A 26,667-nucleotide genomic window follows, 5' to 3' on the forward strand; every position below is an offset into this window, starting at 1 on the left:
ATATTGATTTATTCTGCCTAACAGAAACCTGGTTACAGCAGGATGAATATGTTAGTTTAAATGAGTCAACACCCCCGAGTCACACTAACTGTCAGAATGCTCGTAGCACGGGCCGAGGGGGAGGATTAGCGGCAATCTTCCATTCCAGCTTATTAATTAATCCAAAACCCAGACAGAGCTTTAATTCATTTGAAAGCTTGACTCTTAGTCTTGTCCATCCAAATTGGAAGTCCCAAAAAACAGTTTTATTTGTTATTATCTATCGTCCACCTGGTCGTTACTGTGAGTTTCTCTGTGAATTTTCAGACCTTTTGTCTGACTTAGTGCTTAGCTCAGATAAGATAATTATAGTGGGCGATTTTAACATCCACACAGATGCTGAGAATGACAGCCTCAACACTGCATTTAATCTATTATTAGACTCTATTGGCTTTGCTCAAAAAGTAAATGAGTCCACCCACCACTTTAATCATATCTTAGATCTTGTTCTGACTTATGGTATGGAAATTGAAGACTTAACAGTATTCCCTGAAAACTCCCTTCTGTCTGAACATTTCTTAATAACATTTACATTTACTCTGATGGACTACCCTGCAGTGGGGAATAAGTTTCATTACACTAGAAGTCTTTCAGAAAGCACTGTAACTAGGTTTAAGGATATGATTCCTTCTTTATGTTATATCCTCATTGAAGACAACTTTGGATGCTGTAGCTCCTCTGAAAAAGAGAGCTTTAAATCAGAAGTGCCTGACTCCGTGGTATAACTCACAAACTCGCAGCTTAAAGCAGATAACCCGTAAGTTGGAGAGGAAATGGCGTCTCACTAATTTAGAAGATCTTCACTTAGCCTGGAAAAAGAGTCTGTTGCTCTATAAAAAAGCCCTCCGTAAAGTTAAGACATCTTACTACTCATCACTAATTGAAGAAAATAAGAACAACCCCAGGTTTCTTTTCAGCACTGTAGCCAGGCTGACAAAGAGTCAGAGCTCTATTGAGCCGAGTATTCCTTTAACTTTAACTAGTAATGACTTCATGACTTTCTTTGCTAATAAAATTTTAACTATTAGAGAAAAAATTACTCATAACCATCCCAAAGACGTATCGTTATCTTTGGCTGCTTTCAGTGATGCCGGTATTTGGTTAGACTCTTTCTCTCCGATTGTTCTGTCTGAGTTATTTTCATTAGTTACTTCATCCAAACCATCAACATGTCTATTAGACCCCATTCCTACCAGGCTGCTCAAGGAAGCCCTACCATTATTTAATGCTTCGATCTTAAATATGATCAATCTATCTTTATTAGTTGGCTATGTACCACAGGCTTTTAAGGTGGCAGTAATTAAACCATTACTTAAAAAGCCATCACTTGACCCAGCTATCTTAGCTAATTATAGGCCAATCTCCAACCTTCCTTTTCTCTCAAAAATTCTTGAAAGGGTAGTTGTAAAACAGCTAACTGATCATCTGCAGAGGAATGGTCTATTTGAAGAGTTTCAGTCAGGTTTTAGAATTCATCATAGTACAGAAACAGCATTAGTGAAGGTTACAAATGATCTTCTTATGGCCTCAGACAGTGGACTCATCTCTGTGCTTGTTCTGTTAGACCTCAGTGCTGCTTTTGATACTGTTGACCATAAAAATTTATTACAGAGATTAGAGCATGCCATAGGTATTAAAGGCACTGCGCTGCAGTGGTTTGAATCATATTTATCTAATAGATTACAATTTGTTCATGTAAATGGGGAATCGTCTTCACAGACTAAGGTTAATTATGGAGTTCCACAAGGTTCTGTGCTAGGACCAATTTTATTCACTCTATACATGTTTCCCTTAGGCAGCAGTATTAGACAGCATTGCTTAAATTTTCATTGTTACGCAGATGATACCCAGCTTTATCTATCCATGAAGCCAGAGGACACACACCAATTAGCTAAACTGCAGGATTGTCTTACAGATATAAAGACATGGATGACCTCTAATTTCCAGCTTTTAAACTCAGATAAAACTGAAGTTATTGTACTTGGCCCCACAAATCTTAGAAACATGGTGTCTAACCAGATCCTTACTCTGGATGGCATTACCCTGACCTCTAGTAATACTGTGAGAAATCTTGGAGTCATTTTTGATCAGGATATGTCATTCAATGTGCATATTAAACAAATATGTAGGACTGCTTTTTTGCATTTGCGCAATATCTCTAAAATTAGAAAGGTCTTGTCTCAGAGTGATGCTGAAAAACTAATTCATGCATTTATTTCCTCTAGGCTGGACTATTGTAATTCATTATTATCAGGATGTCCTAAAAGTTCCTTGAAAAGCCTTCAGTTAATTCAAAATGCTGCAGCTAGAGTACTGACGGGGACTAGAAGGAGAGAGCATATCTCACCCATATTGGCCTCTCTTCATTGGCTTCCTGTTAATTCTAGAATAGAATTTAAAATTCTTCTTCTTACTTATAAGGTTTTGAATAATCAGGTCCCATCTTATCTTAGGGACCTCGTAGTACCATATCACCCCAATAGAGCGCTTCGCTCTCAGACTGCAGGCTTACTTGTAGTTCCTAGGGTTTGTAAGAGTAGAATGGGAGGCAGAGCCTTCAGCTTTCAGGCTCCTCTCCTGTGGAACCAGCTCCCAATTCAGATCAGGGAGACGGACACCCTCTCTACTTTTAAGATTAGGCTTAAAACTTTCCTTTTTGCTAAAGCTTATAGTTAGGGCTGGATCAGGTGACCCTGAACCATCCCTTAGTTATGCTGCTATAGACTTAGACTGCTGGGGGGTTCCCATGATGCACTGAGTGTTTCTTTCTCTTTTTGCTCTGTATGCACCACTCTGCATTTAATCATTAGTGATCGATCTCTGCTCTCTTCCACAGCATGTCTTTTTCCTGGTTCTCTCCCTCAGCCCCAACCAGTCCCAGCAGAAGACTGCCCCTCCCTGAGCCTGGTTCTGCTGGAGGTTTCTTCCTGTTAAAAGGGAGTTTTTCCTTCCCACTGTCGCCAAGTGCTTGCTCACAGGGGGTCGTTTTGACTGTTGGGGTTTTACATAATTATTGTATGGCCTTGCCTTACAATATAAAGCGCCTTGGGGCAACTGTTTGTTGTGATTTGGCGCTATATAAATTAAATTGATTTGATTTGATTTGCCTGAATTGCGCTGTGAGACACTTTGTGGTGGTTGGACGATAGCACCTCAAATGCTGCCTACAAATTTTAGGTCAGTCAGACCAGTTGTTTTTGAGCAACGAGCACTGACATGGACACTGACTCATTGCCACCCACAGGGCCTCAGGGGTGGGACGATGGTTAAAAAAAAAAGATTCCAGCTTCTCACTCATGTCGACGTAACTTTTCTCTGGGTTCACTCATATTTCAAGATGGGAACTGAGCAGCAGGGTCAAAGGTCAGCACATGCCTCTCTGCACATAATATCAAAGTAAAAACAACAGCGTTGACACATTTTAGACTGACATATAGAAAAAAAGACACTGAATCATTTGCACAGCGCTGCTCGGAATGACGATCGTCTGTTTTCGTCACACAGACGCCGTCTGAGCTTTGAATCATTTGTGTGCATCTTATCGAGACGGCTGACTTAGTGATTGACGCGGACAGGTTGTGGCTTCCTGACCCCTCCCCCACACTTCAGTAAACGCCCTGACCGCGAGCAAATATGACAACCCCAGAAATCCTCAACAAAAACAGCAGCTGTGAACATGACGAGACGCACAGAACCACAAATCAACATGAACATAATGTCACAAACTGCCAACGGATGACTTCTATGAACTGAGTCACACAAAAATGTGGTGTAATGTGCAAAAAGCTTGACAGAATCTGCAAGCAGGACGTCCACTGTACTTGTAAGTGCGTAGTAACTTAGATCCGTCGTATTTACCCTGTGCATCGAGGATGAAAACTGTATTGTTTTCACTGGAATGTGTGTGTGTGTGTGTGTGTACAAGATTTTTCTGTCCTGATCATTATGTGCACAAAATGACTAAATGTGTTGTTCTTATATGTGCAGCCTGCACAGTCTTCATCACATCAGTCCAAAAAGTTCCGAAAATAAACACAATGCTCCGCAAGTAATGCACATTTATTTACACTACAATGGATCCATGTACAGTACTGATTTTGTTTGTTATATAAGCACTTTATGGTGTGGTTTTACTAATAACAGACATTGTCCTTTTAAATAACTGCATGTCAATGAAATGACTGAACATCTGCATAAAAGCTGTTTGAAACATGCATGTTTCAAATGTGATGGCTTCCGTTTGGACAGCAGAAAGTATTTCACAGAATTCACCAAGATTACCTGCAAGACCTCGATATGTACAGTACAGAGCAGCAGTGTGTGTTTGCGGCTCGCCCCTCACAGCTATTCAATTTGCTTCACGTCGAAGGAAAAGCGTACGACTCCGCCGCTCCTCCGAGGTCCTGGTCTGTCCACCAGTGGTTCTGGTTCTCCTCCAGCAGCATCTCGGGAATGATGATGACTGGATCGGAGAACCTCGTCTTCAGCGTCTCTAGGAGGCAGCACATCGTTAAGATAGCAGAAGAAGAGACACAGAGAGACACACTATGAGACATTTCCCTCAGGCTGTGATCTCACACGAGCTGAGCGGAGCACCCTGGGACCGCTCAAGACTATCCAGGGAGAATGAAGTACCAATAGATCACTGATTACACAACTTCAAAGATACTGTGAAGAACATCCATCACCACTCAGGCTCGGTGGACTTCAAACGGAGCGTTATACGTTCAAAAATAGTGAAGGAAATAGATGCTATGGTTCAATACAATGGTGCTACTTATAAAAATGCATGTGTGGACAAAATCACAAATACAAATTCTGAGATGGCCATTTGTGTAATGAGCACAACTGGATTCCTGGGCTCTAAACATGTGTGTTTAGCCACTGGAATCAAGATCCTAGGTCATTTAGAAGCCAAGATATTGACAAACACCTGTTTTATGGTGCCATTTCTACACATCCAAGATGGCTACCATAGTGGCTTCCAGGAAAATTGAATCATTTTCTGATTGGCTATTGCGTGCACTCCCCCCCCCCCCCCCCCCCCCAAAAAAAAACAAAAAAACAAAAAACAAAAAAACAAAAATTGTATAGTTTTATTAATCTCCACAAATATCCACCAAAATTACACAATGAAACTGACTAAATCTCCATTTAACACTTTTAAAAGCTTTAAATCTGTTGACTAGTTTACACGGCGACACTAAGATGTGCAATGAGGGTCTCAGGGTGTTCGGTGACACAGCTACAAGACAGTCTGACAGTCTAAATGACATTTGAATGTAAATAAGTGAGTAAATTAGAGAGCTAATTAACATGCACTTACAATGTCCTCTGGTCAAGCCGCTCCCCTCATCCCATTCATACTTACCTCAGCTGGTTTAGCTCATATCCAGCTCAAACTCAAAAAATATTCTAGACACAGCACAATGTCCTGAAAATAAAATAAACCAGATTGCAGGTCCAAATGGAAAACAGTGGCAGCATGCTTTAGAATCAGAATTAAAATGGGGAAAAAATGGATAATTAAAATAAAAATATAATGCAGAGGGCCAAAGGGCCACAATTTATTTCCAACCAACCACCTCAGCGGGTGGTTTTACTGATGACTTCCTCCCCTCAATGTTAAGTCCTGATCATCTGTGAATTCACCTGCTGAGGTAACACCTGCACCATCTTGGCCCTTCATGCCCACCTCTGATATAATGACAAGCTTTAAGTCCAGTTCTCACATTCATGGATACTATGTATCCCAGAAGAATACATTCTATACCCGTTACAGAGTGGCATGTGAAGATCACAGTTGCCCATGAATGTGATCGACTAGTACACTGTAAATCCCAATGTTGAAAATAACTAAAAACATTAAGTAGTGTAAAGTCAGTTTTAAGAAAACATTCTATTTGTTTAAATAGTTCAAGTTTGTGTAACATGGTCTTGCTTTTTGAGTAAATTAAACTCAGAATTTTTGATTGACTTGAACTAATTGTATAATAACTAAGCAAAACGTCAAAACATAACTTAAGCACAACTTAAAAGAATTAAGGAATTATATATGAAAATATTTGAGTTGACTGAATGAACACTTTATCAGGGGTCGTGGCCAAGTGGTTAGTGTGCTTGCACACAAAAAAATGACTCATTGGATGAACTCAATTCAATTATGCTCAGGATTTCCATCTAATAAATATATGTAGCCCCAACTCAAAAAAGCACATCCATGCAAGATCATTTAATTTAATTTAGTTGGGCTTACATAGATTTATTAGATGGAAATCAAATCCAATGTCAGTTTTTTGAGTGTGGTTTTGGTTCAGAAGGTTCCTCATTGAAACCCCACCCCTGCCACATTGCTCCATATAATGTGGAGTTGTGCCGGGAAGGGTATTCGGTGTAAAACTTGTGCCAATTCAGCATGCAGTTCCATTTCGGATCTGCTGTGGTGACCCAGAGTGAAAAAAGGGAACAGCTGAATGGACTTAATGAATACTTTAATTTAATTGTAATCATGAGGTACAAGTAGCCCATAATTGAACCTTTTAAATTCTGAGAACAATTGACTTTTTAAGTGTATAAACTTAATCAATTGCCTCAATATTTTTGAGTTATGCTAACTTGTTCAGGTTTACAGTGTACACAGCTTGATGACTGAACGTGATGTGTGCAAAAACAGCCTTAGCACATCTCTAGTATATTGAACATTTGGGCGTTTGTGGAAAACCTCCCGTTGGTGGCAAGGGATTACCAAAGAATGTCAACAGTCTAGATAGAAAAAAGAAATTTTGCACCATTAAAAAAAAATTCCCACCATGGTTAACAAAACCATAGCACAATGACCAAATAACCTGGAGCCTGTAAGGTCCTGGCCAAACCCCTTCTCAGTGGGGCACCAAAGATGATGGGGGGGTGGGGGGTGTCTGCTGTGAGGTTGTTGTGTGGGCCGCTGAAGAGGAGGTACTGCTGGCCCACCACCAGAGGGCGCCCTGCCTGAAATGCGGGCTTCAGGCACGAGAGGGCGCCGGAGCAACTGGGAGTGGCAGCTGTCATTCATCATCAGCACCAGCTGTCACTCATCATCACCAACCACATCACCATAAAGGCTGGGCAGCATCTTCACCTCACTGCCGAGAAATCATTCTACCTAACAGGTAAACTCTCAGCCGTTTTCTGGTGCCAAACGCACAATTGTCTAGATTCTTTGCAGGCGTTCCTGATTAATCTCTGCAGCTGGAGGCTGGGATTCGGGGATCGTGAGGAAGACGACGGACTTCGCTCCTCACGCCAAATTGGGATAGGTTATCAGGCACTGCACGTAATTGTACTGTGTTTGAGGTGGAGGTGTTTCCCACCCATTTCTGACTGTTTGCTGGGTGTGCACGCACCCACCATCACCTGTCTGTTTTTCTGCCAGCAGTACCAGATCTGACAGCCGGAGGCAGTGGCCACCTGGGGACTCAGCGCTTGGTGGCTCCGGAGTGCTCCAGATCCGTTGGCAGTGGAAGACGTGTGGAATCCGGGCCTTCTCTGGACAGGCGTCTTCTATCCTCGAGCCTGCCCAGAGCCTGCCCACACGTCACCGTGAATTATTGGCTGCTATTCTAAACTGTGTTGTCTGTTGTTCTGTTGTGCACATTCACAACATTAAATTGTTGTATTTTGGCTTATTCCATTGTCCGTTCATTTACGCCCCCTGTTGTGGGTCCGTGTACCTACACTTTCACAACAGGATTTCTCGGCCAACGTCATGGATCCCAAGGGGCGTCAACCATCGGATGAACCACCAATGGCAATGCTAGGTGCACAGGCGCCAGCAGGAGGCATGTTAGGTGAGCTGCAGCAAATCTTAACTGCCTTCACTGCTCAGTTGGACTTGGTAACCGAGCAGAACGTCATACTCAATCGGAGGATGGAGGCTCTCACCGCACGGGTGGAAGCGCACGCACAGGGCGCTGCTGCAGCGCCTCCTCCTGCTGACCGTGTGCCAAATACAGACATTCCAGTGGTCATTCAACGAACCCCCCCCATCCTCTGAAGCATACATAAGCCCTCCGGAGCCGTACGGAGGTTGTGTCGAGACGTGCGCAGACTTCTTAATGCAGTGTTTGCTCATCTTTTCACAGCGTCCCGTCATGTACGCGTCAGATGCAAGCCGGGTGGCTTATGTTATAAATCTGCTTCGAGGAGAGGCACGCGACTGGGCTACGGCGCTCTGGGAGCAGAATTCACGGCTCCTAACAACATATGTTGGGTGCTGGTTTCTTTTTTGTGGGCAAGAAAGATGGCGGACTCCGTCCATGCATTGATTACAGAGGGCTGAACGAGATCACGGTTCGCAACCGATACCCGTTACCTCTGTTAGATTCAGTGTTCACGCCCTGCATGGAGCCCAAATTTTCACTAAACTGGATCTTAGGAATGCTTATCATCTGGTTCGGATCCGGGAGGGAGACGAGTGGAAGACGGCATTTAACACCCCGTTAGGTCACTTTGAGTACCTGGTCATGCCGTTCGGCCTCACCAATGCGCCCGCGACGTTCCAAGCGTTGGTTAATGACGTCTTGCGGGACTTCCTGCATCGGTTCATCTTCGTATACCTTGATGATATCCTCATCTTCTCCCCGCATCCTGAGACTCATGTGCAGCATGTACGTCAGGTTCTGCAGCGGTTGTTGGAGAACCGGCTGTTTGTGAAGGGCGAGAAGTGCGAGTTCCACCACACTTCTTTGTCCTTCCTGGGGTTGATAATCTCCTCCAACTCCGTCGCCCCTGATCCGGCCAAGGTTGCGGCGTTGAGAGATTGGCCCCAACCGACAAGCCGTAGGAAATTGCAGCAATTGCCGTGTTTAGGGAGTTGAAACGCCGGTTCTCGACTGCACCAGTTCTGGTGCAGCCCGATCCCAATCGCCAGTTTGTTGTTGAAGTGGATGCCTCTGACTCAGGGATAGGAGCCATGCTGTCCCAGAGCAGGGAGTCCGATAAGGTTCTCCACCCTTGTGCCTATTTTTCCCGTAGGTTGACCCCGGCAGAGCGGAACTATGACTTCAGCAATTGGGAACTCCTAGCAGTGAAATAGGCTCTTGAGCAGTGGAGACACCTGTTGGAGGGAGTGACAGAGCCCTTCACGGTTTTCACGGACCATCGGAACCTGGAGTACATCCGGACCGCCAAGCGTCTGAATCCCAGGCAAGCCCGCTGGTCACTGTTCTTCGGGTGTTTTGACTTCCGGATCACCTACCGCCCCGGGACCAAGAACCAGCGATCTGACACCCTGTCCCGGGTCCACAAAGAGGAAGTCAAGGCCGAGCTGTCAGATCCACCGGAATCCATCATCCATGAGTCCACTATCGTGGCCACCCTGACCTGGGACGTGGAGAAGACCGTCCGGGAGGCCCTGGCAAGGAACCCGGACCCGGGGATCGGCCCAAGGAACTGACCTTACGTCCCACCAGAAGCCAGAGCTGCGGTCCTGGACTTCTGTCACGGTTCCAAGCTAACCTGTCACCCAGGCGTGCGAAGAACCGTGGCAGTGGTCCGGCAGCGCTTCTGGTGGGCGTCGATGGAAGCCGTCATCCGGGAGTACGTCCAGGCCTGTACCACCTGCGCCATGGGAAAAGCGGACCACCAACGGGCACAGGGACTACTCCAGCCGTTACCTGTTCCTCACCGCCCCTGGTCTCACATCGGCCTGGACTTCGTCACGGGCCTCCCGCCATCCCAGGGCATGACCATCATCTTCACGATAGTGGACCGGTTCTCCAAGGTGGCCCACTTCGTGGCCCTCCCGAAGCTCCCGACGGCCCAGGAGACCGCAGACCTCCTGGTCCACCATGTTGTACGTCTGCATGGGATTCCATCCGACATCGTCTCAGACCGTGGTCCCCAGTTCTCCTCGGAAGTCTGGAGGAGTTTCTGTAGAGAACTGGGGGCCGCCGTGAGCCTCTCGTCTGGGTACCATCCCCAGACGAACGGACAGGCAGAGCGGGCCAACCAGGAATTGGAGCAGGCCCTCCGCTGCATGACCTCCGCACACCCGATGGCCTGGAGCAACCATCTGGCCTGGATCGAGCACGCACACAACAGTCAAGTTTCATCTGCCACCGGCCTCTCCCCGTTTGAAGTATGTTTGGTGTACCAGCCCCCATTGTTTCCGCTTGTGGAGGGAGAGGTCGGGGTGCCCTCGGTCCAGGCCCATCTGAGGAGGTGCCGTCGGGTGTGGCGCACTGCCCGCTCTGCCCTGCTCAAAGCCCGGACGAGGGCCAAGGCCCATGCAGACCACCGGCAATCCCCGGCCCCTGCATACCAGCCTGGGCAGTAGGTTTGGCTGTCAACAAAGGACATCCCGTTACAGGTGGAATCACAAAAACTGAAAGACCGATACATTGGCCCATTCTCCATCCTCAAGGTCCTCAACCCGGCCGCAGTGAAGCTGGCAGCTTCAGCTTCACTGCGGATTCACCCAGTCTTCCATGTCTCACGCATCAAGCCGTACCACACCTCTTCCCTCTGCACTCCCGGACCGGCGCCGCCTCCTGTCCGGATCATCGATGGGGAGCCTGCCTGGACTGTGCGCAGGCTCCTGGATGTCCATTGACAGGACCGGGGTTTCCAGTATCTGGTGGACTGGGAGGGTTATGGACCCGAAGAGCGCTCCTGGGTGAAGAGGAGCTTCATCCTGGACCCGGCCATCCTGGCCAACTTCTACCGCCGACATCCGGACAAACCTGGTCGGGCGCCAGGAGGCGCCCATTGAGGGGGGGTCCTGTTGTGTGGGCCGCTGAAGAGGAGGTACTGCTGGCCCACCACCAGAGGGCGCCCTGCCTGAAGTGCGGGCTTCAGGCACGAGAGGGCACCGGAGCAACCGGGAGTGGCAGCTGTCATTCATCATCAGCACCAGCTGTCACTCATCACCACCAACCATATCACCATAAAGGCCGGGCAGCATCTTCACCTTGCTGCCGAGAAATCGTTCTACCTAACAGGTAAACTCTCAGCCGTTTTCTGGTGCCAAACGCACAATTGTCTAGATTCTTTGCAGGCGTTCCTGATTAATCTCTGCAGCTGGAGGCTGGGATTTGGAGATCGTGAGGAAGATGACGGACTTCGCTCCTCATGCCAAATTGGGATAGGTTATCAGGCGCTGCACGTAATTGTACTGTGTTTGAGGTGGAGGTGTTTCCCACCCGTTTCTGACTGTTTGCTGGGTGTGCACGCACCCACCATCACCTGTCTGTTTTTTCTGCCAGCAGTACCAGATCTGACAGCCGGAGGCAGTGGCCACCTGGGGACTCAGTGCTTGGTGGCTCCGGAGTGCTCCAGATCTGTTGGCAGTGGAAGACGTGTGAAATCCGGCTCTTCTCTGGACAGGCGTCTTCTATCCTTGAGCCTGCCCACACGTCACCGTGAATTATTGGCTGCTATTCTAAACTGTGTTGTCTGTTGTTCTGTTGTGCACATTCACAACATTAAATTGTTGTATTTTGGCTTATTCCACTGTCCGTTCATTTACGCCCCCTGTTGTGGGTCCATGTACCTACACTTTCACAACAGAGGTTGTCAAAATTACATGTGCGAATGTTAAATAAAGGCACAATAACACACTTACTAGACAATTAGAACTAATTAAAAAGATGATAAATCAGTTTACAGTTGTGCATAGGTACAGACTGGGGAAGAGGGGCAAGGGGCTGCGCCTGTCCTAGATACAAGTAGGGGGTACCTCAAGGACAAACACTTGGAAACCACTACACTATGATTTTATAAGGTATGGACAAGGTTTCTGACGCTGACCTTCTGGGATGCATGTCCGTGAATGTGAGAAGGGGGCTTCATCTGAAGATGGTGTTTGCTTCACGATGGTGTTGCAGTTCATAAAATGGTTTTCTACATGATTATATGATTAACCCGATAAATGAGCAGACCTGTGATCTCCACTTGTCATGCAATTTGCAATTCCTTTCAACCATGAAGAGTGGGCGCGTGATAAATGGAATAAACCCGAGGCCTCCTTAAGAGAAGGGACCTTAAGGAGCCGTTCGTGCAGATGTGACATCAGGCGTTCAGACAGCCCATTCAGCTTCCCCACGCTAGTGTCCATATGGAAGAGAAATACAGGGACCTGACCAAAAAACGTGGTGGTTCATCATCAAAACAGAACTGTGCCACAAAACAAAATCACAGCTGCATGAAGGCGTATGAATGGGAATGAGTGGCGTCTGTGGCTTGTGGTGGGTTTTTATTTTGGCTGTGGTGGTGATTTACCTGGGATTGGGTAGCGCACAGCCCCACAGGTGTTGCTTTAGAGTCTGCACCCAGCCAATATCTCGGATTGGCTGGCAGAGTTGTATGTAGTGGTACTGTTTTAGCACAACCCTTCAAATGAATCAGAATGTCACGTAATTAGCACACGACAAATTGGACACAGCATCATCCAAAGGTGGCATCCTCAAATAGTCTAACCGTCACACCACACTGAGGAGAAGACAAGCACAAACAGCAAAATGTCATCATTTGGATGTGAAGCACAGCCCTCAAGAGAACATGACATCTTATTCTGGAATAAGGTTCTAGGCATCCTTTGACACGCATGCTGCTGGTTAAGACAGACGAGTTCTTCGAATATATTACAGACATGGTGCAAAAATAATATATTCCTCAGTTCTCAAGCAACATGCGGGTTGTGGAAAAGGATGCCAGAGCTCATGCCAGAACGCGGCGCCGTCTTACAAAAGCACAGAAAGAAGTTATGAGAACAAAATTCTCTTCCATGTGAATTTATTGAATTGAATAAGTATTCATTGTCTCACAAAAGACAAAGACTGGGACAGGAGACATGGTGACAGACACTTGCAACCACTAATTGTTCACCTTTTTCTTTTATAAATAAATAAATAAACAAGCAAAAAGACACTGCATTTTTCGTCTGCCTTTTCCATTTATTTGTAATGTTTCATCAAATAGGAGCAAGCAGATAGAAACACGAGCACGTCACAGTCAAATATAGGTGCGTCTTGACCAGACTTTCTATGCTTACTTGAATAATAAACACAAAGAAATTAGCACCGGGTTTGTGGTGTATTACGCAGTGTTTACAAGCCCCGCCTCTCGTGTCACATGACCAAACACCTCCCATACAAAGGCTGCAAAATGATAATAACAGTGTGTGTGTTCAGTTTGTGGAAATAATGCGGTGGACGTTGTGATTTATTCCACAGACAGAAGAAACAGTTACAGATGATTTAAACATGGGGGGTGAAGCCACAGCAAGTGGGTGGAGCATAAAACACAACAATTGGCTGATTTGTGGAAAACACCCTAAAACGTAAAAAAAAATAACCATATGCTTTGTACCAAAATTAGTCAGACGCACAAGGTCATAATTAAACACAAAGTGGGCAAACAAAACATTATGAAACTTTCACTGTGTTCCACTTTTGATTCACTTTCACAAAAGTCCAATTACACTGGGGGTGGGGGTGGGGGGGTCCACCTTCAGGTGTGGGAGTGCTTCGATTTTTTAGTAATCAGACCTTAAAGAAAACAGCACAGCACTGTTTTGTGTTTCTTTATATTTTAGGAAATACGAGGTCTGTTAGAAAACTATCCAACCTTTTTATTTTTTGCAAAAACTATATGGATTTGAATCATGTGCGCTTGCAACAGCCAAGCTTGAACGTTCGTGCACATGCGTGAGTTTTTTCACGCCTGTCGGTTGCATCATTCGCCTGTGGGTAGGCTTTGAGTGAGCACTGGTCCACCCCCCTCGTCGGATTTTCATTGTGAAGAAATGGCTGAGCGACTGCTGCTTTGCTGCATGAAAATTTTTTCAGAAACTGTGAGACAGCCAGGTGGAAACCATTTGGAAAATTCAGATGGCTTTCGGTGAAGATTGCATGGGCATCACAGAGATTAAGGAGTGGTACAGCCAGTTTAAAGACGGCCCACAATGGTGCAGGGCGCGCCGCGCTCCGAGCGGCGATCGACAGGCTGAAACGACCAGATCATTTCCAGACTGAATGCTGTGTTGATCCGGGATGTCGTCTGAGTACCAGAGAAATGGCACAAGAGGTGGACATCAGCCATTTTTCGGCACATTCCACTGTTACACGAGATTTTGTAATGAAAGACATGCGGAGGCATTCGCGCATCGGGACGGAGCTGCTAATGGCGGAGAACAAAAGCAAGTCCGTGTTGGAAGTCTCACAGGACATGTTGTGACATGCCCAGCTCTCCGCAATTTCTCGGATACTCACTCGACTAAAAAGCCACCGAAAGCCGTCTGAATCTTCTGGTGCTTTTGTTCTCCGCCATTTGTGGCTCCGTCCCGACGCGCGAATGCCTCTGCACGTCTTTCATTACAAAATCTCCTGTAACAGTGGAATCTGCCGAAAAATGGCTGATGTCCACCTCTTGTGCAATTTCTCTGGTAGTCAGACGACGTCCCGGATCAACACAGCATTCAGTTTGGAAATGATCTGGTCGTTTCAGCCTGTCGATCACTGCTCGGAGTGCGGCGCGCCCTGCGCCATTGTGGCCCATCTTTAAACCGGCTGTATCACTCCCTAATCTGTGTGATCCCCATAGAATATTCACCGAAAGCCATCTGAATTTTCCGAATGGTTTCCACCTGGCTGTCTCACACAGTTTCTGGAAAAATTTGATTCAGCGCTGCTCCAATCGCTCAGCCATTTCCCTGACAATGAAAATCTGACGAGGGGGGTGGACCAGTGCTCACTCAAAGCCTGCCCACAGGCGAATGACGCAACCGACAGGCGTGAAAAAACTCACGCATGCGCACGAAGGTTCAAGCTTGGCTGATGCAATCACACATGATTCAAATCCATATAGTTTTTTAAAAACATAAAAAGGTCAGATACTTTTCTAACAGACCTTGTATATTTCTTTACTTGTCCCACGTCAGGAACATTTCAACATTTGCTGTGCAGAGAACCTTGTGGATCCAGACGCACTTCAATAACTTCAAGCGATGGAGCTGAACACCAAAACCCGAAGTCCAAATGGAAGAAGAGAACATCTCTGCTCTTCAAAATATGAGGACAGTGTCTCCAAAAGCTCCACCAACAGGTTGAAGCTGCAGAGGAGACCTTCATCTGGATAAATATCCTGAGGGTCCAGCTCACCTGTCGTCTCTGAAAAGTCACACCTGCTGCTACACTTCTAAATAAAACAAAGGCTCTTTAAAGAGCAATTATTTTATTATTTTAAAAAGCTGTTTCCTTTTATATTTTAACATTAAATTAATGAATCACAGGCAGCACGGTGGCTTAGTGGTTAGCACTGTTGCCTCACAGCAAGAATGGGATCCATTCCCACCTTTGGCCTTTTGGTGTGGAGTTTGCATGTTCTGCTCCTGTTTGCATGGATTCTCTCCAGCTTCCTCCCACATCCAAACACATAGAGGTTAGGTGAACTGGAAACTTTACATTGTCCGTAGGTGTGCCTGTGGGTGTGAATGTGTTTGTTTGTCTATATATGGCCCTGCGACAGACGCATCCTGTCCAGTGTGTGCCCCTCCTCATAGCCCTATGACTGCTAGAAAGGCTCCAGTCCCCTGTGACCCTTAATTGGAGTAAGCGGTTGAAGATGAGTGAGTGTGTGAATGAATCACTAAACATGTCCACTAAGTCAAAGTTGAACTTGCACAGGTAGAAGAAGCCCCGCCCCTTATTGTGCAGAATTTCAAAGCATTCACAATCACTAGAATAGTCAAATTTATATTTTAGTAATTAATGCCTGGAGTTTGCCAAAAGGCACCTTTCAGACCAGGAGAAACAAAATTCTCTGGTCTGATGAGACAAAGATTGAACTCTTTCACTGTGTCATGTCATGTTTGGAGGAAACCAGGCACTATCCCTACTGTGGGACATGTTGGTGGCAACATCATGCTGTGAGGATGTTTATCAGTGGCAGGAACTGGGAGACTAGTCTTGACCTCAGACTGGGGTGACGGTTCATCTTTCAGCAGGACAATGACCCTAAGCACACAGCCAAGATATCAAAGGAGTGGCTTCAGGACAACTCTGTGCATGTCCTTCAGTGGCCCAGCCAGAGCCTAGACCTGAATCCAATGGAACATCTCTGGAGAGATCTGAAACTGGCTGTGCACTAACACTCCCCATTTAACATGATGGAGCTTGAGAGGTGCTGCAAAGAGGAATGGACAAAACTATGCCGTAGACTTGCTGCCAGTAACCACGCCCCAAGAGGCAAACAGTATTCTCTCTCAGGACCTGAGCATCAGGCCATGGAGGACTGCATCTAAGAGTCACACGCGACAGGTTTAATTCAACCTTCCTCGTCCCCTCCTCGAGCAGGGTTCTTCTTCATGGAAAAGAAGAACAAGCATCTACAACCATGTATCGATTACAGAGGACTTAATGACATTACAGTAAGAATAAGATATGCCCTCCTGTTAATAGCATCAGCTTTGGTCTCACTAATGCAATTTGGTTATTGATATCCTTAGGGATAGGATGAATAAGTATGTGTTTGTATATTTGGATGACATCCTGATTTTCTCCCCCAGTGAGGAGATTTACGCTCAGGATGTCCGTTCTGTACTCCAGTGTTTACTCCAGAACTAACTGTACATGAAAGTGGAAAAATACGAATTTCACAAACTCTCAGTATCTTTTCTGGGGTTTGTGCCGGCTGTGGGGAGGAGGCCAGAATGGACCCAGCTAAGGTAGCAACTGTGCATGAGTGGACTACGCCATGCACCCGGAAGGAGGTGCAGAGGTTCCTGGGGTTTGCTAACTTTTCTTCAAAGTTTATTCTGAGTTTTAGTTCTCTTGCTGCACCCTTATATGATCTCACCTCTCCCCACAGGTCTTTGTGTGGTCCCCTGAATGTGAAGCAGCCTTCTGTGAATTTAAGCAGCGGTTTATGTCTGCACCTGTGCTGCTTCTCCCAGATCCCAGTTCGTTGTTGGGGTGGACACCTCAGACATTGCCCCACCGATTGTAAGCTCCACCGTTGTGCATTCCTATCCAAGAAACTAATCATAGTAGAGCAAAATTATAACACTGGTGACCATGAACTGCTAGCCATCAAGGTGGTCCTGGCGGAGTGGTGACTCCGGTTAGAGGCGGTACACGCACCGTCCTTGATCTAGACTGACCATAAAAATTTAGAGTATTTAAGATCAGCTAAACAACTGAATGTTATGTCGCTTTGACTTTCTGCTGTCTTATCGACCCAGCTCTAAAAATACCAAACCAGACTCACTTTCCCGCGCATTTGACCGTATCAGCTCACCAATGAACCAGAGCATTCTGCTAGAAAAGTTGTTGTGTGGGCCGCTGAAGAGGAGGTACTGCTGGCCCACCACCACCAGATGGTGCCCTGCTTGGAGTGCGGGCTTCAAGCACGAGAGGGCGCCGGAGCCACTGGGAGTGACAGCTGTCGCTCTTCATCAGCACCAGCTGTCACTCATTCAACCCATCACCATCACCATAAAGGCCGGACTGCAACTCCACCTCCTCGCCGAGAAATCATCTACCATACAGGTAACTTCTCTGCTGAATCTGAAAACCTTGTGTAATAGTCTGATCTCATTTGCAGCCGTTTTCCTGTGACGGTGTCCTTATTCTGCGGTATTGGCGTTTGGTGTGGACTGCGACGGCTTCGCCTCACACCCCAAACCAGATAAGTGGTTAAACAGGAGCTGCACGAGTGTGTGATTGGAGGTGGAGGTGCTCCCTCCTAACACAGACTGTGGGATTACTGAGTGTGCGTACTCACACTCATCAAACTGTTTCTGTTTCTGCCAGCAGTACCGGGTCTGACTGCTGAAGACAGTGGCCACCTGGGGCGCAGGGCTTGGCGGCTCCGGTGTTCTTCAGATCCGTTGGTGGTGGAAGCTGTGTGGGTTCCGGCTCTTCTATCACCAGACGTCTTCTATCTTCGAGCCTGCCCACACGCCACCTTGTGTATGATTGACATTCCGCACTATTGTTATTGTCTGTACTTCGTTGTGCGCTTCACAACATTAAATTGTTACTTTTTGGCTTATCCATTGTCCGTTCATTAACGCCCCCTGTTGTGGGTCCGTGTCACGACACCTTCCCAACAAAAGTGTTTTATTTCTGTCCTCACCAGGGGCATTGAGGCCAAAGTCAAAGGAACCACTGAGACCATTTCTCCGCCTCCTGATTGTCCTCAGGGGAAACTGTTTGTGGTAGACTCATTAAAGGGGAGGTGATCGAGTGGGCTCATTGTAACAAAGTTTCTTGTTATCTAAGTGTTCATAAAACAATGTTTTGGTGGTCAAGTATGGGTGAGGATGTCAGGGAATTTGTTAATGCTTGTCAGGTTTGAGCTATGTGTAAATCCTCTAATCGAAACCCCCAAGATCAACTGTCTCTGCTATCAGTTCCAAAGCAACCATGGTCACAAATTGCTGTTGATTTTGTCACTGCTCTCTCAAACTCACATGGCAACATGGTCATTTTGACCAAAGTTGACAGGTTCTCTAAGATGTCCCACTTTATTCCACTGCCAAGACTTCTCTCGGCCAAGGAGACAGTCGAGGTAGTTAACAATTTTGTTTTTAGGTACCATGGTGTTCCTCTGGACTTTGTGTCTGACCAGGGCCCACAGTTCGTGTCTCGTTTTTGGTCTGAGTTTTTCAGACTCCTGGGAGCTACAGTCAGCCTGTCCTATGACCATCACCCCCAGTCCCAACAGTCGAACAGAATGTATCAACCAGTAATTGTAGAAAGGACTCCACATCATTTCATTGCAACATCCCACGTCCTGGTCAGAACACCTGCTTTGGGTGGAACTTGCACACAGTACCTTACCGTCTTCATCAACAGGTTTCTCACCTTTCCACATAATTCATGATTTTCAACCATCTTTGTTTCCATCCACAGACTTTGATTCTCAGGTCCCATCCACCTTGACCCTGGTAAGGAGGTGCAGGAGACCCCTAGGAACGGGCCCGCCCGTATGTCTTCCAATCACTGCCAATCTATAAGATGGCTGCAGATCACAAAAGGACTCCCACTTCCAGGCCAGAAGATCTTGCACCAAGCACCTGCCACTATGACTAGACTAGACCTGGAGTCCAGTCATAGCGGCCTCCAAGATTGATCACTCGGTTGCTGTCAGGCTTAAACTCCCCAGGTCCATGCGTGTCCTCCCTACATTCCACATCAGTCAGGTCAAGCCAGTGAAGTCCAGCATGCTCTGCCCTCCAGCTGAGCCCCCTCTGCCTGCCTGCTTCATTGACGGCGGTCCGGCGTTCACTGTGAGGCGGTTCCTGCCTGCTCATCATCTGGGCCGGGGGGTCCAGTATTTGGTTGAATGGGGAGGGCATGGTCCTGAGGAACGTTCCTGGATTCTGTCTCATTTTGTTTGGACCCTGACCTCCTTTGGGACTTCCACGCCTCGCACCCTGACACTCCTGGGCCATCGAGGGCCGGCCTTTTAAGGGGGTGATGTCATGTGGGACTATGTTCATGTATGATTTTTGTATTGCTTATTTTTTGGTTTGTGTTCATGTTCACCATATCCTCTTGTCTTGTGTCTGGGGTTTGGGTGTGGGTGTGTTTTTCCATCTGTTTGTTACACCTTTTTTCTGAATGTTCTCACACACCTGTGTCTCATTTTCCCTCATCATCACCTGTTATTTAAGCCCTCTGTTTTTCCTGATGTCTTTGCCAGTTCCACGTACCTTTGTGTAATTGCTATCAGCCTTCTCTTAGTCCTTGCTTGTTGTTACTGCCACGCTGTGCTTTTGAATCATTTGCATGTTTATTGACCTCATGTATAGTCTCATGATTTGGATACCACTGCTGATTTTTACCTGCTTTTCTGTGTACCGACCTCTGCCTGTTTTTGGAGTAAACCCTTTTTCTCATCCCATGCCACTGTGTGAGTCCTGCATTTGTGTCCTGCCTTTTTGTTCTCAAGTTCATGACATCCAAAAGTATTCAGCCTCTTGGTATTTCACACATTTTAATTTGTTTATGCCATTTCAAATACAAAAAGCATATCAGGCTTCTTAATTTAAAAAAATCTAAAATTATCTTCCTTAAACTCAAACTCAAAGCAAATCTCTACAACTTGATATAAAAGATTATATATATATATATATATATATATATATATATATATATATATATATATATATATATATATATATATATATATATATATATATATATATATATAAAAGCCAAGATGATGGGTTGCAAAGGTAATGGGCCCCTTTGGTATAATACCTGTAAATAATCAGTTTTCTTGCCAGTTTCCTTCATATAAGTCAGGGGATGGATACATGAACATTTCCAAGTCACTGAATATGTCTTAGACTTTATTTACATCAGTTACAAAGAAATACAAACAGTATGACACTCTATGGTAAATCTGTGTGGAATAAACAGTTCTCAAAAACCGTGTGACTGCAAGAAGTAGAAGAGTGAGGAAAGCCACCAAGTCACCCAGACAACCCAGAAGAAGTTACAAGCTTCTGTGGCTTTGATTGGAGAAATTGTGCATAGTGCATGTTTCGAATTATTATTTAGTATTTTCTTTCACCAAAACATTAAATCTAGGCTTGCATCTCAGATGTACCTTCTGGCAAATTGTAGCTGAACTATCAGGTCGTCTTTTTAAGAAAATCCTCCTCTACACCACTTCACCTTGGCTTTTATATTTCTTAATGAATTTATATCAAGCTGTTGAGATTTGCTTTGAGTTTGAATTTAAGGAAGTTAATTTTAGAAAATTTTATACTGAGAAGCCTGTTGTACTTTTTGACCACTACATGTGAGCATCACCATCAACAAAGATGAACAGCTGATATAACAGAGCAGGTACAAAACACGATGCGGCTCATCTTAACAAGCAGGACATTTATCAAAGATTTTCTTCTGCTGCTCATGATCCAAGGTGCTGATCTTTTTTAACTAAAAAAAACAAAACAAACTAGAGCACTGTGCTCGTAGACCGCATACCTCCGCCAACACTAGTTTCCAATTCCACAAAGTTTTACCTTGGAAGAAATTTTCAAGGTCAAAGTCCTGTTAGAAGTGGCTTTTCATAAACTATATTAGATGTGATCAAACGCCAGGGGTATGTATTTAGTTCATGCACTTGAATCAAAGTTTTTTTTTTTGTGGTATTGTCAGATTTGTTTTTTTTTTTTTTTTCAACTTTTTTGGTTTCTGAATTCCTTTTCAGATAATTTTCTCAGAACATTGTTTATCTCTGCTATGCACAATTTTTCATTGCTTTTTGGCACGTGGTTTCCAACTGATAACTGGAAAATTGACAAACAGGCATAAAATTGGAACCTCCATCCAATTTTGGTGGTGTAGGTAAAGCCATAAGAGGACAATGAGAGTGACTGATGCACTTTTGATTGACGTATAATGCAAAGTGTACAACAAATGGGCTTTTAAATATTTAATTCAAATGTCCACAAAATCCACAGTCTGGATCATGTAATAGTGAGTGTCAGTCTGCACCTCACTTTCAAATATGAGAGTGATTGGCACATGTTTGATTAAGATATAACATAAAATATACATTAAATGGGGTTTTCAGTGTTAAATTTAAATGGCCAAAAAAAAAAAAAAAAAAAAAGTGTGATCTGGATCAGATCCAGATCAAGCTTTGTCAGCCAATAACGGACACCATCCTACATATTTCCCCCAAATATGAAAGAAATTTGATCTTTTTTGACAGAGTTATGAATTTCTTAAAATTAATTTAATGTTCATGATAGGGATTTTTCCTTGCTTTGACCTTTGGCCTTGAAAATTAAATCAGTTCTTGCCTATCAGGATATGAATCTTGAGTAAAAATTTCATAATGATATATGAAAAATTGTGGGCTCCAGGCAGACAAACAAACAGGGGTGAAAACATTACCTCCTCCAACTTAGTTGGCGGAGGTAAAAAAAAAAAAAAATCTGGGGAAAAAAAAATCCTTGATAAATCCAACAAAGCAATCTGCTCAGTTGATCAAGACAAACCTTCAGAATTGCTTGTTCTCATGCAAGAAGAAGCTTCCATTGGCTAACCAGGAAGCCTGCATCCATGGCAACCTGCAGATGGAGGCGAGGAACAGGACGCCCACGCCCACTCGTTACCACAGCCGACTAACAAGCATGTCATGTCTGAAGACTTATTGTGTGAGTGAAGTGAAAAGAGGACAGAGGAGTGAAAAAGTGAAGAAAGGCAGAACCCGGAGGAGGGAGAACAAATGAGGAGAACAAAGATGATTTCATAAATTTGCAGCCTCTGTGTTCCCCCTCCCCAATATGACAAATAAAAGGAGTAGAGCTAAATGATTTTTACTCTTTTGCCTCAGCCAGTTTGTTGTTCATCTCTTTACTTTTCTCCTTGCTCCCCACCGCCGGCCGGTGCTCGGGTTGGTTCTCCGAGGTCGTCTTCTTGGAGCCCCTCAGAGCGGCGCTCTGCTTGTCTTTGGCTTTCCTCGTGGGTTTGCTCTGATCCACCGCTGTAGCTCCAGACCTTTTAGGTTTAGAGCGAGGGACACTATAGCGGTCCACCTAAGGATGTCAGGAAGTGTAAATGAGACTCTGAACTGAAATGACCCCATTTCCAAAATGGCCACATGGCGTGACTTTCACACCTCTGGTCCATTCTCACCTGTTTGGGTGGGTCTATGTACGGCTCGCTGTACAAACTGCGTATCCGCCTCCTCTCCAGAGCCTTATTGTCTGCAGGCTGCAGCGCGCCTTGTGCGCCCTTGAAGGTGGCGCTGTAACTCGTCTCCAGGCTGGTCCTCTCATCCGGAGGAAAGTACTGGGATTTGGCCCGGATCATCTTGACTGGCTGCACATCTTTGTAAGCCTTAAATTCAGTCCTACAAGGGAGCAAAGTGCAGATAATTAGGACATGCCAGACATTCTACAATGAAGAGCGGCGATATAATCTCTCCACCTAGTCCTGGGTTTTCCCCGGGGTCTCTTCCCAGTTGGATGTGTCTGAAACACCTCCCTTGGGAGGCACCCAGGAGGCAACCTTACCAGATTCCCGAACCACCTCAGCTGGCTCCTTTCAATGCGAAGGAGCAGCTTCGCAGCGACTCTACTCCGAGCTCCCCATGGGTGACCAAACTTCTCACCCTATCTCTAAGGGAGACACCAACCACCCTCCTGAGGAAGCCCATTTCAGCTGCTTGTAGCCACAGTCTAGTTCTTTCGGTCATGAACCAACACTCATGACCATAGGTGAGAGTAGGAATGAAGACTGACCAGTAGATCGAGAGCTTCGCCTTTTGGGTCAGCTCCCTTTTCGTCACAACAGTACGGTAGAGCGAATGCAATACCTACTGCCCCTGCTGCGCAGATTCTCCGGCCAATCTCACGCTCCATCGTCCCCTCACTCGTGAACAAGACCCCGAGGTACTTGAACTCCTTCACTTGGGGCAAGGCCGTATTCCCTACCCAGAGTAGACAATCCATTTCCGTTTCCTGCTGAGAACCATGGCCTCAGATTTAGAGGTGCTGATCCTCATCCCAGCCGCTTCACACTCGGCTGCGAACCGATTCAGTGAGTGTTGGAGGTTGTTTTTGCTCCCATTTGTTATAAGCTGAACTCAAAGATTCAAAACATTTTCTACATACACAATAGACCTATTTCTCTCAAATATTGTTCACAAATCTGTCTAAATCTGTTAGTGAGCACTTCTCCTTTGCCGAGATGATTCATCCCACTTCACAGGTGTGGCATATCAAGATCCTGATTACACAACATGATTATTACACAGGTGTGCCTTAGGCTGGCCACAATAAAAGGCCACTCTGAAATGTCCAGTTTTGCTTTATTAGGGGGTGGGGGGTCTGGAGAGGTCAGAAAACCAGTCAGTATCTGGTGTGATCACCATTTGCCTCACACAGTGCCACACATCTCCTTTGCATAGAATTGATCAGCAGCCAGGCGCCACCGAATGTAAACATTTCCACACTCAAGTCAGTTACGACAACGAACTGCAGTCAGGTCAAGATCACAATGAGGATGACAAGCATGCAGAGGAGCTTCCCTGAGATGGTTTCTTACAGTTTGTGCAGAAATTCTTTGGTTCTGCAAACCAGTTGTTGCAGCAGCTGTCCGAGTGGCTGGTCTCAGACAATCTTGGAGGTGAACATGCTGGATGTGGAGGTCCTGGGCTGGTGTGGTTACACGTGGTCTGCGGTTGTGAGGCTGGTTGGATGTACTGCCAAATTCTCTGAAACACCTTTGGAGACGGCTTATGGTAGAGAAATGAACATTCAATACACGAGCAACAGCTCTGGTTGACATTCCTGCAGTCAGCATGCCAATTGCACGCTGCCACAAAACTTGTGACATCTGTGGCATTGTGCTGTGTGATAAAACTGCACCTTTCAGAGTGGCCTTTTATTGTGAGCAGTCTAAGGCACATAATCAGCATCTTGATATGCCACACCTGTGAGGTGGGATGGATTATCTCAGCAAAAGTGCTTACTAACAGATTTAGACAGATTTGTGAACAACATTTGACAGAAATACGTCTTTTGTGTATATACAAAAGTTTTTGATCTTTGAGTTCAGCTCATAAAAAATGGGAGCAAAAAACAAAAGTGCGTTTATATTTTTGTTCCGTGTAAAATAAATTCTTGATGGACTTCGTTTCTTGTCTCTATTAAGCTGTTGTATGTGGAGATTGTGAATCTGTTATTCTTTCCTGCTGTTGTGTTGCCTCTTGTCCAGGTCGTCATTGTAAATGAGAAAGTGTTCTCAACTGACTTATCTGGTAAAACATTGAATAAATAAATAAAGCTTGGAATGGGTCAAACTGTGATTTGTTATTTTTGTTATTGTTTATTGGATCTTTAGCTTTCTGTGTGGAGTTCACATGTTCTCCCCATGTTTGGGTCAGGTCCCTCTAGGTGTTTTATTTTATTAATGCATTATTTTTTTTATAATTAATTAATCTAAATTAATGCATTAATTAATTCTCGTAAAAATGTTAATGTTTGGAGTCAAAAATAGCTGACCGAGAATGAGATTGTCATAAGTAATCATCCTCATCCAGAACCACCTACACGGTAAACATAGAGTTAAATCAACTCCGCAGTGGCTGCATATGGTTACAAATAGTGTTAAATTAACTCTGTCATAATATAAATGAAATCTATTAGAATGAATGGTCAATTTGATATAACACTATAACAGAGTTGATTTAACACTGTGGAATGGGACTATGTGTACTCACTGTAGAGTCAGTTTAACTCTGCAAGTATTAGTCTTATTTTTTTAGAGGTGTACCAAACTGATATTTCAGATCAGTATCGGCCCAGTATTGAGATTAGAGTGTCTTACTGAGTCATTTTGTGAACTGTGCAAATTTTCCTTTGGGAGTGTAGAATATTTGTTTCACAATTTGAGTTATTAGATACATTTATAGGTTAGCAAAGTGCATCTAGACAAAGGTATTTATTAACAGACTGGTTGTTTTAAGACAGGGATAACAGTATCGGATTGTATCAGTATCAGCAGATACCGAGGTTCTAATATCTCTAGTAATTTCTGTGACCTTTTTCTTTAAATGGAAAGGAGCTGCTGATTGCCACACCCCTTCACTTTGCCGAGGGACATTTCCCTGTGTCACTCACATACAGCATGTGGGTGTGTCTGACTCAGTGGGCGGGGCCTCACAGAGCAAGCAGGAGTCCAGCGACAGTTTAAAACTGCGTCTATCAGAAGAGTTCCCACAAAGAAGACACAGCTGAGGGAATCTGCAACCATATTTAAATATTTATGGTAAATAAAAAGAATTTTGCACATGACCCCTTTAACCTTTCATGAAACTGTGATGGTCTCACCATCCAACAGCAGCTGCACCAACAGTTAAAGTACTCGTGGTGAATAAAAGCTCATTTTTACATCATCTGGAAGGCTCACTATTTATGGTACAGTGGATGGTGACGGTGCATCTCGGCTGATCCCGCGACGGTGGACAAGAAGAGATGTAGATGTAATATAACAGCGTGGTTACACAACAAGAACGACGTCCACTTTTCAACACTCGGTGGGGCTGCGAAGCCGAAGCAAGAATGCAAATACAGGTTACACAACCACCATGATACAATCAGTCACATGACTCTACAGGGGTCAGGGAGAAAAAGAGACAGATGGCGAGGGCGCACAGCATCCAGAGTGTGAAGGAGCGAGTGGCTGTTCCTGTGTCACAGTAAAACCAGTGTGTCTGAGGTCATCGTGTGCTTGGTACGCATCACAATTCACATTTTAAAAGTGAGCCTTCACAGAGTCCGTGTCTGCTGTTCCCCTCACCGACCACATCAACAACAACATCAGTGTTCAACTCCGACGCCACCACCAACTTATCACAATGAACTCTGACAAAATGATGAGTTTATGTTCAGAAGACGCGAACCCGCTGTGCCAGAACACGGGATCAGCTCAGCTTGGCTTGGAATAAACGCTTTGAGTCAATAACTGATTTTTACGAAGCTCACGGTCATTTCTCAGGGACATTTTTCAAAAAGTCCCTTCGGCTGCTCCCTTGTTTTCACTCACGGTCGTCACAGCAAATCCGAGGTTGATCTGCATGTTGAATTGGCACAAAGGGTGGTAAGAAATTATGCAA

The 26,667-nt window shown here is 45.1% G+C and overlaps 1 protein-coding gene across 3 annotated transcripts in view; it reads right to left on the reverse strand.

Moving 5' to 3' along the window:
• Positions 1-4,368: 4,368 nt before the first annotated feature.
• Positions 4,369-26,667, reverse strand: part of map6a (microtubule-associated protein 6a) — a 49,238-nt gene continuing 26,939 nt past the window's right edge. Inside the window, exons 2-5 of one of the 3 annotated variants that reach the window (XM_034179021.1) lie at positions 22,683-22,899; positions 22,368-22,582; positions 12,298-12,408; positions 4,369-4,531 (exon numbers count right to left, since the gene is read on the reverse strand). In XM_034179021.1, the coding sequence (XP_034034912.1) occupies positions 4,384-4,531; positions 12,298-12,408; positions 22,368-22,582; positions 22,683-22,899 (691 nt within the window). In that variant the 3' untranslated portion in view covers positions 4,369-4,383. The remainder of the gene's footprint in view (positions 4,532-12,297; positions 12,409-22,367; positions 22,583-22,682; positions 22,900-26,667) is intronic. The other 2 variants (XR_004562876.1, XM_034179022.1) reach the window with 2 other exon arrangements.

The sequence above is a fragment of the Thalassophryne amazonica genome, chromosome 9, assembly GCF_902500255.1.
Source record: "Thalassophryne amazonica chromosome 9, fThaAma1.1, whole genome shotgun sequence".
Lineage (NCBI taxonomy): Eukaryota > Metazoa > Chordata > Actinopteri > Batrachoidiformes > Batrachoididae > Thalassophryne > Thalassophryne amazonica.